Source organism: Mesoplodon densirostris, chromosome 7, assembly GCF_025265405.1.
Source record: "Mesoplodon densirostris isolate mMesDen1 chromosome 7, mMesDen1 primary haplotype, whole genome shotgun sequence".
NCBI classification, from domain to species: domain Eukaryota; kingdom Metazoa; phylum Chordata; class Mammalia; order Artiodactyla; family Ziphiidae; genus Mesoplodon; species Mesoplodon densirostris.
Window position 1 is genome coordinate 122024566 of NC_082667.1, and position 15797 is coordinate 122040362.

A 15797-nucleotide genomic window follows, 5' to 3' on the forward strand; every position below is an offset into this window, starting at 1 on the left:
ATAATCAGTCTCACTGTCCAGTCACCTGGCAGGACTCCCATCAGGCTCTGCAAGGCCTGTTTCTCAGCAGCTGCCTTCTGCTCCTGGGTCCTTACGGGTCGAGGATACTCAGGCAAAAGCCCGCCAGGCCAGATGGATTCCTGAAGAAGCCGGAGGTACTGCACCCAGCGCTGAGGACACGTCAGAGTAGCTACCTGCACCTCTAGCCACCTGTGGTCGAAGACAGAAGGGTCAGGTCAACCTGGAGGAAAGGATGCAGCGAGGCGTGAGTCATGTGAGCAATCAGAACAGAGCAAAGCCAAGTGAGCACCGACTCTCACGGGTGAAACCAAGCCAATCAACCACTTGGGATCACAGAATTTGAAGATGACTAATAATACTCTCATAATTATTCACTGAGCTCTGCTATGAGGCACGTGTAGTTTTAGGGGCTTTAGAACAGAACATGAAAGGGGCCTCTGGCTCTGGGGAAGGCTGCACCTTTCCAACTGTCCCCCAGTGGAAAGCACCAGAACTTCTCGGTAACGTGTACACACAGCCTTCAGAGTGCAGGGTTTGGTTGATTTTATACAAATCCCTCTCCCTGGCCACCCTGTCCGTATCCAGTTGCTCTTCAAGCCCCCAGGACCTGTCCTGAGGACTCCCTTCGTCTGCCCTTTGCTCCTTACAGACCAGGCCTTCTCCGTTCCAGTAACAGAAATCTGTCCCTTTGGCAAAACCTGTTCAAACTCCACCTCCTCCACGAAATCCTTCCAGAGCATTCCAGCCAGAAATGCTCTCTCTCCTCAGGTCTCCTTTGGCACTCAGTTCTAGAACACAGATTTAGCACCAGAATTTCACTTTGGAACATAAATTATTTTCTCATGTGTCTATAGCTTGACTTTTCCAACTAAATTGTAAGCACCACAAGAGTTCCCCATAACAAAAATTTCCCAAGGTGAAAAATTTGTTGATTGACTGGCAATTGTTCTTATTACAGTGAAAATTTACCCCTTTGTCTTGCTTTCAAAAACGAGTCAGTAACTCTGAGGGGGCAGGTATGCCTAACCTGCAGTTCCTGCAAGGCGTTTCAACGTTAATTCTTTACTTGTCTCTGCGTTTTTTCAGAGTGATACGGTCACTAGCTGAGGTTTAAGACTGCAGAGGCCTCCTTAGTAGGTCCCATTTTGAGACTGGCATGGCTGTGACTGTGATGAATGAACCATCAGCCACGTTACTCACGCACAGAAGACTCTATTTGGTTCCGCACCACATGCAGCTCATGCCACCACTCTCAACCCGAGCTACTTGTCGCCCGTCCAAGAGCAGAGGGGGCTGCCAACGCAAACTTTATTTAACCTCCACTCTGCCAGACAGTCTGCATTCCACTCAAGCTAGGCATTCCAGCTTTGGGGGCTGCAATCCCCCAAGCCCAGGGCTCACAGATGATTCTAAGAATAGGAAGTCTGAAAGGTGATGGCAGGGCAAGAATGGCAGACGTCCATGGAGATCAAGAGCGGCACAGAGCTGCTCCTGCCCAAAATAGCCATCACAATTGTATTGTTATTGTTAGGGCTGCATCTCCTCCTTACAGGGCTTTTCATTCAGTGAGTCTAAGACGCCCAATGAAAGGGATCCAGTAGCAAGAATTCCTGTTCCTGTTTATAGAAGAGGGTCGCCAAAGGGAGGTGCATGCGATGACCTGATGTTGACTTTAGCTAAGGTGTTGACTAAACTAAGGTGTAGCTAAAGTGTTGACTTTAGCTAAGGTGAAGGACCTGCACCAGCGTCTCACCTAAGTGATTTGAGGGAGAGGGGCAAGGACCTGAGAGTCAAAAAATTTAAGTCCTCCAAAGGAGCCAGGAGAATCCTTAACAAGAAGGCTTCAGTCAGCATTAGTTCTAGCTCAGCTTCTCATTCACAGACGCATACAATAGGCTGGCTTGCCCTTCTCTTTGCCCTTCTCTTTGCCCTCAGGAGTCAGTAGTACCTGTGACTCAACTCTTCAGAGAGATCTTAACATCCACTCAACCCTTCCTCGGCTAAGCATAACATACGACAGCAAACCTGGGCACCTCGGTCACCTTCACGGCACGTTTTACAACATATGAGTCTCACGGTTTTGAATTAACAGTCATTCACTCGATGGGAACAGGACCTCGAGCTGCATTTGGGCAAGGAGGTCCTCTTTGTTCCCTTCCACAGTGACTGAGTGTCTCATGCACACATGCTTGATGCACAACAAATGTGTGCACGTGGCAAAATATAAACTTAATCCACAAATATACTAGACTGTACCTCATCAAACTCTAAATGGGGGTATTGGGAAGAAGAATCAAAGTGTGAAAAAGTAAGAGTAAGCTGTTCTTAACCTACGAGTGGGAAGGTTAAAAAGAAATCTGTGTTTTGAAGCAAAAGGAATGGAACTTATGTGTCTGCAGTCCAGTGTGTCACAACAGCTTTTCCAGCATCAGTTTCTGGAATCTGCTCCTATCACTATTAAGCTAACAGACAGCTCAAGTTTCAAGGCGGATATACACACACATATCCCTCGGACTATTTACTATTTACAAATTATTTATAAGGAATCATCTACTAAATACAAATGTTATTGTTTACGTAATACAAGATGCATGAGGTAAATACGCTAAAATAAATATGGTAGAGAATAGCCTCAAATAGCACTGGTTTTATTTTCTACTACTATTCTAGTTCTGGTATTTGATTTAGATATCTTCTTCTACCATCCTACCTTTTTCCCAAAGAAAAGAAGAGGAAAAAAAGCCAAACCACATCTGTTCCGTCTGGCCATCTCTGAATGATTCAGAGCACAAAGAAGCCTTACTAGGGGGCCCAGAATACGCAATAAAATGAGAAAAAAACAACAACAGATGTACACTGAGACATGCAAGAGCCTCTATGATGCCAGACGTGGGATGCAGAGATCAGCGCATCCATTCCACCGGGCGCGCATGTCCAGTCCACGCTCAAAGGAACCTGGTCTGAAACAGCTATACGTAGAGGGATGAAGCAGTGGCTAAAAAGGATACAGTTTAACACTAGGGCTTAAGATGGCACTTCAAGGTTAGCAGAAGGTCATTTTCCATCAAAACAGCAGAATCAAATCTCAAGAGTAAGGGGAGAAAGCTTTAAGGGACCACATCTAATTAGCCAAATTCCCCTCACTTCTTTTCTAAGATCGGTGCTATGGCTGAGTAGGAAGGCCCTGAACAAGTATGACTTAATGGGGAGGGAGCGGGAGAAGGACAGTGAAATAATAACAGAAAATATTCACAAGAACAATAACAATATTCTAACAAAAATGCCTGGTGCAGGCTAAATGAAAGACAGTAACAGACTGCTTCCTGAATCCTCTTCAGCCACTGGGCTGTACCTCTGTATCCAACACAAGGGCGATGACGCCTCAGCCACTTAAAACCAACCGGAAGTACCAAATACAGGTCAAAGAGAAAGAGAGAGAAAAAGAAGATGACGTTAAAGCTTCTGTCACTTTAAACAGATCTACAGATTGCAAGTGTCCACTCATCCTGTCACCCTTAGAGCAGGGTTAACGGTCATTTAAATGGGTTGCTGGGTACAGGGTATTTTTCAAACTGTGGCTGAACAGCATTAGAGGTCATGGCGTCTACTCTGTGGTTTGTGACAACGTTTAAAAGAACACCTAAATGTAAATAGATAAGAACAGAAAAGATAGAAGTGCACTTCAAGTTTTGGGACCCTTTTACTTATGTATATATGGATATAGCAGATCTGTATTTGTGTGTGTGTGCGCGTGTGTGTGTTCACAGTGGGTCATGACGTAAAATGTATTTTTTACTGTGAGATGAAGTTTTAAAAAAGTTTGAAAAACATCGATATGGTATAAGGAATTAAGAGTTCCAAGAGAAGGAGGAAAAAGCTCAAGCCACAGTTTTAGCCTCCTGGAGACAGTCCCCACGTCCACCCGCCCCCAAGCACCCTGTGAAATGTTTACAATAGCATAAACCCCAACATCGTGTTCTGTATACAGTCCTAGAACACTGCTCTGAGCATTTGCTCATGAAATCAGTAGGCCCAATCTATTGGGTGGAGAGAAAGGAGATCTTGAGGATGACGGTGTGGATCCAAGGTATTTCCCATTACACAAGTTGTTTTTGCCAACTTCACACCTGATAAAAGTAACAGTTCCCTTCCCTTTGATTCCTTTCCCAGGCCTCTGCCTTCCTGCTACGGCTCCTTCGTGTGTTTACAGACAGTTCCTCCCTGTCTGTGCTCAGCTCTAGGCTTCCCAGTCCTGCAGCAGCCAGACCCAGGTTGCTCGGCTGTGCCTGAGAGAGTTCAGGCCCTCTGACTGTGTATCTAGGTCACCATCCTTTCCTGCCCTGTGTGGGGAGAAGAATGAGGAGGAAATGAACTTCAAGGGCAAGAAACTCCTGTTTCTTCCTCCCAGTGACTATTGTGAAATCTAAAGTGGCTTGTAGAGTCTCACACAATTTCTTCTTTGATTTTTGCTTTCATGTTTTAAATCATGGATCCACATCTTTAAAACATGTGCTTCAAAGGAAGACTACTGACTGAACATCATGATTTAAGAATCTGAGTTCTATAGTTTTATAACTTAGCCACAAACAGTTTTTGTTTTTGATTAGTAATATATAAGTTGCAGATACAAAATTAATATGCTTTAATAATTGAAGTATTTTTAACCAAGGAGGTTAAAGAAATCCTCTGCTGAACCTTAGAGGTTATCTTTTCCAATCTCACCAATTCACGAATGAAAACACTGGGGAAAAAACAAGCATTTCACAGCAAGAGGCTTATAGAAACATACAAGTTGAGAGCTGGAAGGAAAGGGGTTACCATATCCAACCTCCTCCCAAAGTAGAAATCCCCTGTGTGATACCATGGCAGAGCCAAGGGTTCTGGCCTCTGACTCCAGAAAGTTGGGCTTTTATCTTAGCTCGCCACCAATGAGGAAAGTGACTTTGGGGAAGTTGCTTAATTCCTGAAAAGGGTAATTTCAATTCATTAGGGATGCTTCTTAAATACTGGCACCAAAATCTGCCTCCTTGTAACTTCCAGCCATTGCTCCTATTTATACCCTCAGAAGTTTAACAGGAGGTATTAAAGTTACTTGGTCAAATCTCTTTCAAAAGATAACACTATGCATTTTTAAATTCAGCTGTTGTGCTAAGTCTCCTCCACAAGGTATATACATCTTTGATTCTACCAACGTCAAGGTTGAGCACACAGAAGACACTCAACATCAGATGAATGAAGGAGAGAAATGAATCATTCCTCATCCTGGTTCCCTCCTCTGGGTGTGGGCTGCTTTGTTATTCTCTCTTAAAATGGAGTGCCCAGAACCAAACACAACTTCCAGATGTGCCCTGACCAGCAAAAAATGCAGATTAGTGCCTTGCTTGACCCAGACACCATACTTCTATTAATATAGTCAAAGGCTGTGTTGGCTTTTTGGGCACACACATCAAAGCACTGACTCATACTGAGTTTGCACTCAATTAGAACCCTAAGTCCACGTATGTACTTTAACAAAAAATCACATGTGCCTGTTAAGCCTAGACTTGTCCTTTTGTACTTGTGTAATTTTTAAAAAAATCTAAATGCTGATTTATAATATTTATTTCTATTAAATTCCATCTTGTTTGCTTTAGACATCATTCTAATTCTTTTAATCCTTTTGAATCCTGACTTCTGTCACCCAGAGTATTAATTTTACCTCTAAGATTAGAGTTACTTGCAAATTTCTGATGAACAGGGTAAGTTCAATGCTCTGTCACTAGAAAATGCCCTCCAGGTTATCAATCTATTAGCTACTTGGGCTAAAGACACTCAGTTAGCCATGGACCACTTAAAAGTACCACAGTCCAGACCATGTGTGTCCATATGGATATTAGGAAAATATGGCATAAGCTTGTTGAAATTCACAGACAGTATAACAACCAATGTATTCCTTTCATTTAATGGTCTGATAGTCCTGCTAAGCCAAGAAAGAAACCTTGCTAATCAGGCAGGGTGCATTCCCACTGAATGCACACTGGGTTCCAGGGCTTGCTGTTTCTCTTCCTGAGTGTTCACAAAACATCTACTTAATAATCTACTTCAGAAATTTCCAGAGATAAATGTCAGGGTCAGGAGCCTGTATCCACTTTTTATAAGGCCAGATATTTGTCCATCTCCAACCCAACACATCTCTATATGGAAATTTTCTTAATGATCTTAGGTCTTCAATGATAAATACAAATTCTTTCAGTTCCATGGAACAGAATTCATCTGGGTCAGGTACATGAGTTTTAAAGCAGACTGAATGCTCTCTTATTATTTTCATTCCTATTTTAGTCTTCAATTCTAGTTTAAACACATTTGCTCAATTCTTCTTGTTAGACCCTTTTCCTTTACAGAAAAAAACAGAAATTAAATACCCTAGGCAAAAAGTATACCAATTCGTTGTTGAATAAATGATTTCTCAATGTAACCAGTTAATACTACAGCATCTGTTCCAAACAATTTACCTGTATTTTCTTTGTTCTTCTTGTTTTTAACATGTGCGTTTTTTTTTTTTTAATCTTTTCCACTAGCATTTATCCACAATGTCAGCTCCTTCTGAGTCAAGCTTTTTGGACACCATTCTTACCAGTTCTAGTTTCTGTTCTCTGCATTACTCAGTATGTTTCTCCTTTCTCTGTTTTTTATATATGTTCATCTATAGTCTGATCTCAGTTAACTACTCTGGTTTCATTTGATGCTGATTCTTTTTCTTTCTTACTGGAGTCATGTGTTTGTTTATTACATTTACTCAGTACATACTGGTTGAGCTTCTTAAAAGTGCCAAAAGAATAAGACTGTAAAATTTTGAGGGGAGGCATCTCAATTCATTTTGGTATATTCCTCAGCATTTACTGTAAGAGCACCCTTCATATAATAAGGCATCAAATATATACTGAATGAATCAACCTTATTCCAAAACTCTCAGCGATAACTTCCAGTGTTAAAACTTTAAGTTCACTTGTTATTATGACATATAAGACAGGATTCTCAGTTATGTTCTTCTGTGAATTCTAGTACCTCTCACCTACCTCTACTTTCCTCTCTGTCAGCTGTTTTCCATTACATCCACTTGTAGCTGTATCTGAGTTTTTCTTGCAGCTTCCTCCCCTTTGCTGAGTTGATGGGTCTCCTGTCAAGTATACTCTTCCTACTCCCCTTGGGTTATGTTTTAACTGCAGTCAGGAGTCCACCAGGTGAGCATCATTCGCCAGAGGAAGAAAATTTAAAAACCTTTCCTCTGTACCAGCTACACAATTAACTATTCATTCCACATTTTCCTTTTTCTTCCAAAGACAGCTTACGGATAAAAGAAAGGATGAAAATCTAGGCCTCCAAGTCCTGAAGTTTTCTACTAAAAATCTCAAAATTGTTAGAGATATAGTTCATGCCTCCTCATGTGTCATTATTTCTTTTTACACAAAGGTAGGTAATAATCTATTGATTTAATAAGCAACAAGAAACTTGCAGTATCCCAAGTCAGACATCCTGTTGAGAAGGATACTATGCCGTTCTGTTAGTTATGCTTCTCAATCCACAAGGTAGGAGACAGAGTCACCCTTGACTTCTCCTCTCCTCCATCCCTAGTCCATGTGCCCCACGCAACAGCACATAATTACTGCAACAATTACTGAAGCTAGTTGAGCGACCTCCTCAGTACTCAGTTTCTCATAAACTCATCACCCCTTTACTATCGCTGCAGCAATCATCTTACTTTCGGTCCCCATCACCTGTCATTTCTGTCAGTGTAACTCTTTCCTAATTTCTCTCCCCGGCTCTAACGTTTCTTCCTTCCATTAATCCTCGACAGTGCTATTTAAGTGCTTTTTCTAAGTTACAAAGTTGATCATGTCATCATCTATTTAAATTCTGTACACGGTTTCCTAATAAACGGGGGTCGAATCCTACGTTCTTTGAATAGCGCACAGGGCTCTGTATGGGTCGGTGCCTATTGAACTCTTCGGTGTAATCTCTGGCCACTCTGGTTGCACGTCGTATATTCCCAATCGTACCTGACTTCTTCGAGTACCATAAATACGCCACACTGCTTCACAACTCTGCCTTCAATACTCTAGTCTACAATGTCAGCTCTCGATTTCCCTTCATCCTTTAAATCCTATCTCAGATGTCATCTCCTTTATAAGCCTTCCCTGGGCTTCTCATAATTTACTTAGTCCCTTCTCTTAATCATGTATAGAGCTCTTTTTTTTTTTTTTTTTTTTTTTTTTTTGCGGTACGTGGGCCTCTCACTGTTGTGGCCTCTCCCATTGCGGAGCACAGGCTCCGGACGCGCAGGCTCAGCGGCCATGGCTCACGGGCCCAGCCGCTCCACGGCATGTGGGATCCTCCCGGACCGGGGCACGAACCCGCATCCCCTGCATCGGCAGGCGGACTCCCAACCACTGCACCACCAGGGAAGCCCTAGAGCTCTTTTTAAAGTCCTAACATCATACTATAACTCTTTATTTATAAGATTGCAGGGTAGGAATTTGGGGTCTTTTTTTGTATTTTAATCACTTAACATAGTGTCTGGCACATAGTAGGTAATCAATAAATATTAGTTACTACGTGAATTAATGGGACAAACACTGGTCTTAAAGCATGGCGCACAGATCAAACTAAGCTGTGCAGAAGGCAAACCTTCCAATACTTAAAGCAGCAACAGAATAGTGAGCTCTTAATTATTTGTGCTTATGGAGGAGGACAATAATTAAAAAAAAAAGTAGACAATCTAGAAATCCTTTGATTTGGCATTTGAGATGTATTTATATAAACATTTGGCAGATTTATTTTCCTAAGAACTTTTTGTTTAGGCTAATATTACAATTGAACTGTGTGCCAATACACCAGCTGTAGGGTGGCTGTTCTAAGAAGTATACTGGGTAATAAGTCAGCTGAGCTACAATTATGAACTCGTCATGAATAATCCATGCAATTCACACCTGGTTATGTACTCCCCCGGAAGGGAAGAGAGGTGGAAGGCAAGGGAGTGGGTCAGCTGGGCTTCATGTCTGGCACACTCCATAAATCCTAGAGAGGAGAGACAGCTGCCAGCAGTCTATGTTTTTGTTAGTTTTCCTGGCAAATAGGCCCAGAGGATAGAAGAGACTGAAAGTCAAACAAAAGCAAAGGGGTTGTGAGGGCTGTGAGTCACACTTGTATTTTGGGAAGCACTCCTGATGGATGGAGCAGCATCGGGCTGACTCCAACCCAGTACTTGAAGCTAGTAAGAAGAATATAAGGTAGCAGAATGTCTGGGTACAAACGGCCAGAAGCAAAGGTCTGCCTACCTTCCTAACAAATACAGAATGAGAGGGAGCCGCTTGGGGGTTCTGTGTTCATGGGATAAATGAGATGGATGGCAAGTGGAAATGTTTACAAATCTGTTCTAGACTTGAGCAGTGTGACACTTGTAGGATTCCAATTTTAAAGATGATTACACAAATCTATGCCCCTCTGAAGGCCTTCAGGACAACTTTTCTCAGCCCCACACTATGTGGCCATAAATGTACCATAAACCAGCTCTGAAAAATCGGGACCGATAGACCTCAAAGCTGGGCAAAATCAGTCACACGTTTTGGATATCTGCCCGTTTTTCATCTGACCCAAGTAAAAGCTGCAGCAGGACATCTTTCTCACAATCAGTAACTCCCTCCGAGTCTCTGGAACCACCATGTCTCTCCTCCAAGTCTGAGAGATTCCTGTCCAGAAGAGGCCATCACAGTTTTCACCCCAACACTGCACATAAAACTGGTCCATACCCTTCAGGGGAAAAAAAACTCGGTAGCCAGAAGAGCCACAAAGGCTTCACATAGCGTGTTGTAATGAGTGAGAACAGCACTGAAAAGCCACACACAGGATTGAGCCTGGTTTGGCCACTTAGAAGTGGAAAAAACTCTGAGTTCTGGATTCCTTCTTAAGACTGATTCTTGCCTTGCTTCCTTCACAAAGTTATCGAGACGAAAGGAGAAAAATGGAAGCATTTTTGAAAGTGCTTGTGTGTTTGCGTATGTGTCAGAGAAAGACTCCTTTGGATCCTCTTGAAAAATTCTACCAGATCCAAGGGACTAAATGATGGCAGGATGCTGAGGGAACTCTGCATTTCATGCTTTAGTTTTCCTTTTGTAAGACTTACTCTCCTCCTGTCAGGTTCAGGAATGTAAACATTAGAAGGGCGAACCATCTTGGTACTGTTTACAAAGGTTGAGGAGGGGCTCCCTGGGGTGATGGGTAACTCGAGGACACTAGTTCAGAATCCTTCCTAAAACGAGACCTATCTACACTAAACGATGAAACAATCACCACAGGGACTGCAGGATCCAAAATGACTCCCTTTCCTTCTTTCCTTGGTCCCGTGTGAACAGCACGCCTGGCTCGTTCTCAGTCACCAGGTAGTTATCCTGACCCTTTTCTTTCTCAGCACCTACGGTAGGGAGGTGGGTGGGGAAAGGAAAGGCTGATTCAAATGGCCACGCATTCAGAAGAATACTGTGTCTGGTGGAGGGTAAAGGTCAGGGAGAGGGAGAGAAACACTTAGCGCTGGAGCACTGGGAAGAAGGGCAAGACACAAAGGAGGGCAGCAGCGGGAATTTAGTGGTTGTCTTGACAACCAGACCCCTGTTGTTCTCAGTGACTCTACCTCGCCGGCAAAGACGGTCACTACAGGAGGGGAGAAAGGAGGGGGACTCCTGGAGGAGGGAGAGGTGATGAGGAAGTATGTGCTCCACTTGATGCACCGGCTCCCAACGTCCACAAACATTAGAGGTCACAGATTTAGAGTACGCTCAGCCACGATGTGGATGAGAATTAGGGATGTATGTAAACAAGCAGACATGGCAGAGTTTCAAATTATGCCGTGAAAACGGCGAGAGTAAGCTGGAAACGACTAGCCTTGAAGAGAACAGAGGATGCACGTGAGAAGCAGATGTCGAAGTTAAGAAAGCAGGACAAACCCTGGCAGGAGCTGGGGAAGAAGGAAAGCGAGTATCATGAACAGAATCACCCTGGGGAGGAGAACGACCCGAAGGTATCTGCTCTGAGTTAACTGTCTACAGGCAGAATTTGAAAACCTTTCCAAACAGAAGGCTATCCATCCTGACACTAGAATACAGGACACAGCAGTGACAACGCCAGAGCCTCCACACAGCAGAGACTCTGGGGGCCCGACTTGTGGTTGGAAAACAAGAGGGAGAGAGGAGGAGGTGGCAGAGAGAGTCCCTTGAAGCTGTATTTACACAGCAAGCACACTGTGTTTACATAGATTCTGTATTTATGGGGGTTAAATCACCCCAAGAAAACCTCTGGTCCTATAATTATATCAGTGTTAGATAAAAGTATGTTTCCCACCAGTTCACCTCGACTCCCTCCCTGCTCCAGTACCAGACAGGCTGCCGGACACTTGGTGAAGTCTCTGTCTCAAGACAGAGGTAAAGGTCAAAACTGAGGCATTAACATTGGCTCCGTCTCCAAACCAAAGTTGATAGGAAAAAGCCAAACGATCTCCACCCGTGGCTGAAAGCAACAGGCTGATAAGGTTCCCAGCATCAGTGCAATCTGATAATCTCTACCTCAGTGACATGTGTATCTAGGACTTTGGTATCCTAGAAAGGCCTTCTTGAGCATAGGACCAACTAGCTTACAGAGAGTACTGACAAAATTTTTCAACCTCAGATGTCCAGCTGATTTTATCAGCTATAAAAACCCTGGTTCACTCTGGGTTCCTGAGTCAAAACGGTTCTCAACAAATCAGCTCTAGAATCCCCAAGGGGCTGCTCCAAGGGGCATCTTCTGGCTGCACACACTGCTCAGAGAAGTGCATGCTGAAGGACAATCAAAACAGGAGGAGGGGAAGGATAAAAGAAACTGGGCTGGTCTCAAAGTCAAGGGCACGAAGGAGAGGGCAGATAAGTTGCCTCTGAATCACGGAGCGGGACAACGAATGGTTTCATTACTATCACCACCAGGGCAAGGACCTAAAATTGCAGAATAAACAGCTCCCTCAAAGAAGGCAAATAGGTATCGTTTAACCTGTAGCGCCACCTGGTGCCCAGGGAGAAATCCCACCCTAACTCCCCCAAGCAGCAGTGGCAGGCGGGCTTTCCATAATGTATTTAACAAAACAAAAGGATCCCTCTCTCTGCACACAGACACTCAGAAAGGGGCTGGCTGAAAATATTCAAAATATGTTTAAAGGTTACTTTTAATTGTAAAAGTAAAAATAATGTCCCTTTCCCTCTTTAAAAATGTTTCAGTGCCTGGAACATTCTTTACCCTAAACCGGTCTAAATGATTCCTATAATGCAAGGTCTAGCTTTAAACACTTTCCTCTCTAAAGCCTACCTAACATTTACCCCCAAGAATCCTTATGATTTTTTTTTTTTTTTCTGTGTTTATGGTCTATACTGTGTCATTTGGCCTCACACTGTTCAGTACTTCTGACTCTTACGGATTACCTCTTCTCTTAGGCTGAAAGGACCCTAACATAGAAATGACGCCATAGGAGGTCTGAAGAGCTAGTTCCCAACAAGTACTTAAGCAGACACAGGCATCAAATCTTACACAGACTTTTCAAAGATTATCTGTAAAGAGATCACCATACAAGAACCAAATGAAGTGAGTTTCCTAGAAAGTAAAGGAAGAGGGCTGGGAGTACCTGGCTTAAGGGGCAGCTCCCTGGCTCTGAAGCTCTGAGTTTCTGCTCTGGGTATGACTTGGGGAGATGTTAAGTAAGTATGTGAGGAGGACAGGATGGCACTCAGAGATAGCTAACATGAAGGAAGAGACCCTGACCTGAAGGATGCAGAAAAGGCCATCTGTCTCACGGGGTCTTTGCTACTAACAGATCACAAGGCAGGCTCACTATAAAGACCTCGCCAAAAAACCACTGCAATGTAAACACATTATCTGTCCTACATCAGACATGTGACTGCCCTAGCAAATAAGAGACCCAAGGAAATGGAAGGTGGAGCTTGTAAAGATGGAGGAGGACTCCCATTTATTGAGTGTCACCACATGGCAGGCATGCAGCAAGAGGCCTCAGTCACTTCATGAGCGAGGCACCGTTACTCCCACTTGGAGAGTAACTGAGGCAGAGGGAAGCTGAGTGACTTGTTCTAAGTCACACAGAGAACAAGCCTCAAAGCATGACTTGAATCCAGACTTCAAAGCCCACATCCTTACTTCCCCATGTGGAAGCAAAGAGGCTGAGAAGGCAAAGCAGCAACAGATGCTTCCAGAGGGGGCAAGCTTAGATGGAACCTCACCGTGGGAGGCCCACGATGGCAGAGGGCACTGTGTTCCTCTGGAAAGGAGATGGCCCGAGGCCCAACCACGGCTCTGGGAATGGGAGCTGCCCAACTAAAGACCTGTGGGGCAGGCCAGGAAGGGGGTTTCCGTTTACATTTGTGTTTCTCATCCCCAGCAGCACTGAGGAACCCCTGAGATTCTCACCAGTGATGAGGACAGGGACCGATTCAACTGGAAGGGCATGTGATGTTCATTCATCTGACAAATACTAAGTGCCTTCCATCTGCGCGGCTAAGTGCCTACAACAGAATGGTGAGGAAGACAGAGTCCCTGCCCACGAGATGCTTACAGTCTGAAACTGTCCTCAAAAAGTGTCTTAGGTTCCTCTTTGTAGTTAGAGAGGCAAGAGATACCAATAACCTGACTTGGAAAAAAAGGTTTTAAAGCTTAAATACATCGATTCTATTCTGTTTTTTTCTTAACTGCTACCACTTCTGTACCTTTGTTTGAGACTATGAGAGTGTAAGAGCATGCACCACACACAGAAGTGCAAATGCACACCTACCTGTTACAACTTTAAAGATGTATTCAAGTAGAAACTGTCAGTACACGACAGGAAAGGCATTATGCCTTTATCCTAAGATGGGAGTAGAATAAAAGACCCCTAAGAAATATGACAGTGAGGTCACTCATACAATTGGAGACTGTTGGGGCCCATCCTGACCCAGTCTACGGAGTGAAGAGCTTCCCTTTTTCAAGGTCTAGTGGAAGAGGCACAGGACAAGTAGTGTTCCTCTTCCCCAGGAAGCACAGTACAACCTGAACAAAGGCACTGCTGCAGAACATAGATTTCAGCCCCTTAAAACCAACCCGGGGCTAGAACTAGAGGGCCAGGAGATAATCGGACAGGAAAACTGGAAGACTTAGTTTGAGATAATTTTGTATCTGGGACTCTTGCAAAAGTATGCATTTTTCTACAAAAGCTATGCATAGAAAGAGATCAGGTGTAAGACGCCACAGGCACCAGAGCTGAATTGAAAGAGAACTTTATGGAGCAAAGGAAGAAACCATAATCCATGTTTCCTGAGAAACTCTGAATCGTAACTCTGATAATCTTTTTCTGATTGGGAATAGGATTTAGAGTAGAGATACCAAAGGGAGACTATATAATTTCTGATCCAGAAGTGCTTTAAGAATACAGATGGAAATGAATTTATATGCTACCATCAAATACGTGTGTCTCTGAGGCCAGACAGATGGAAAGTAAGAGAGATTAGATGGAAGTAGTGCACAGGGACTTTCAGGTGAGGCCAATTCTAGTGGCCGCTGCTTCGTGAGAAAGCTTGCTCAGTGGGGAGGCCCACATGCAGTGGTAGGAAGGGCACAGGCTTGCAGGCCAGGATGACTTAAGTGGAATCTCAGATGTGGCCCTTACTAGCTCTATGATTCTGGGAAGCTTCTTTAATCTGAGTATCATTTTCCTCACTTATAAAATACATGTCTACCTCAGAGAATTGAACTGCACCTTCGTATATAAAGTACACAGCTGCTTACCTGATATAGTTAGTATTTAATAAATGTCAGTTCCTTTTCTGTTGTGATTGCTCATGACCTTTCAGTGGTGGGCCCGGAGCTTCCCGTAAGATATAACCATCGTCAGAAAGACCATTTAACTATCTGCTACTTAGACGTGCCCACCGAGAAAGAGGCCCTTGAACGGACTCCACTCAGAGAACACCTAAGATTCTGGAGTGACCCAAGAAAATGGCAGAGGCAGAAGAGCCCATGGTCATCCATTCATAATTGCCCTTCAGGAAAATGAATGTTCCCACCTGCGAACACAGCCCTCTCCAATGGTCCCATACCCTGTCCACAAACCTTCTTCTGACCTTTCCTGAAAGATGGTTTGTAGAGACCTCTTTTCTAAGGGAACGATTCCATGGCCTGGCACGAGGTCCAGAGCTTGCCATTTAATTTTCTCCTGGACCCACTGCTTGCTGAACAACTTCACCTGACATATTCTTTTTTTTCTTCTTCCTCTCTGTCTGCTTCCTGACTTCATGTACTTTTCTACCCATAGATCGCAGGACTTTCTCTTTTTTCCCAGCTCTTCTGCCATGCTACTCCAGTCCCACGTGCCCTCAACACACACACATGCTCACTCAACCACACTCACTCTTTAAGAAATCCTCACACAGATGCCAGGAATGTGTCTGCTGTCCTTTTGACACAGAGTCTGATGCCATCTTCGGGGCCATGCGGAGGGCAGAGCCACAGGACGTGGCATTCGTGTACTCTGCTGCTAGCCTGGCTCGTATTTTTATCGTGGCTTTGCTCTGGGCATCCAGGCAGGGAACCAGGCCAGCTTCTTCTCATTCCTTCACTCTATATCGGGACTCCATAATAATCTCACCCCTCACCTTGGCTGGGTCTTCCTGCCCCAAACCTTCTACCATCAATGGAGCACAGTACATCTCTCCTCTTTCCCTCCAACCCAGTCAATGTCT

At 44.0% G+C, this 15797-nt stretch overlaps 1 protein-coding gene across 1 annotated transcript in view; it reads right to left on the reverse strand.

Annotated features, from left to right (window-relative positions):
- Positions 1-15797, reverse strand: part of SNX19 (sorting nexin 19) — a 41690-nt gene that overhangs the window by 7786 nt on the left and 18107 nt on the right. The window contains 1 exon segment of the mRNA XM_060102974.1: positions 26-210. Within this exon segment, the coding sequence (XP_059958957.1) occupies positions 26-210 (185 nt within the window).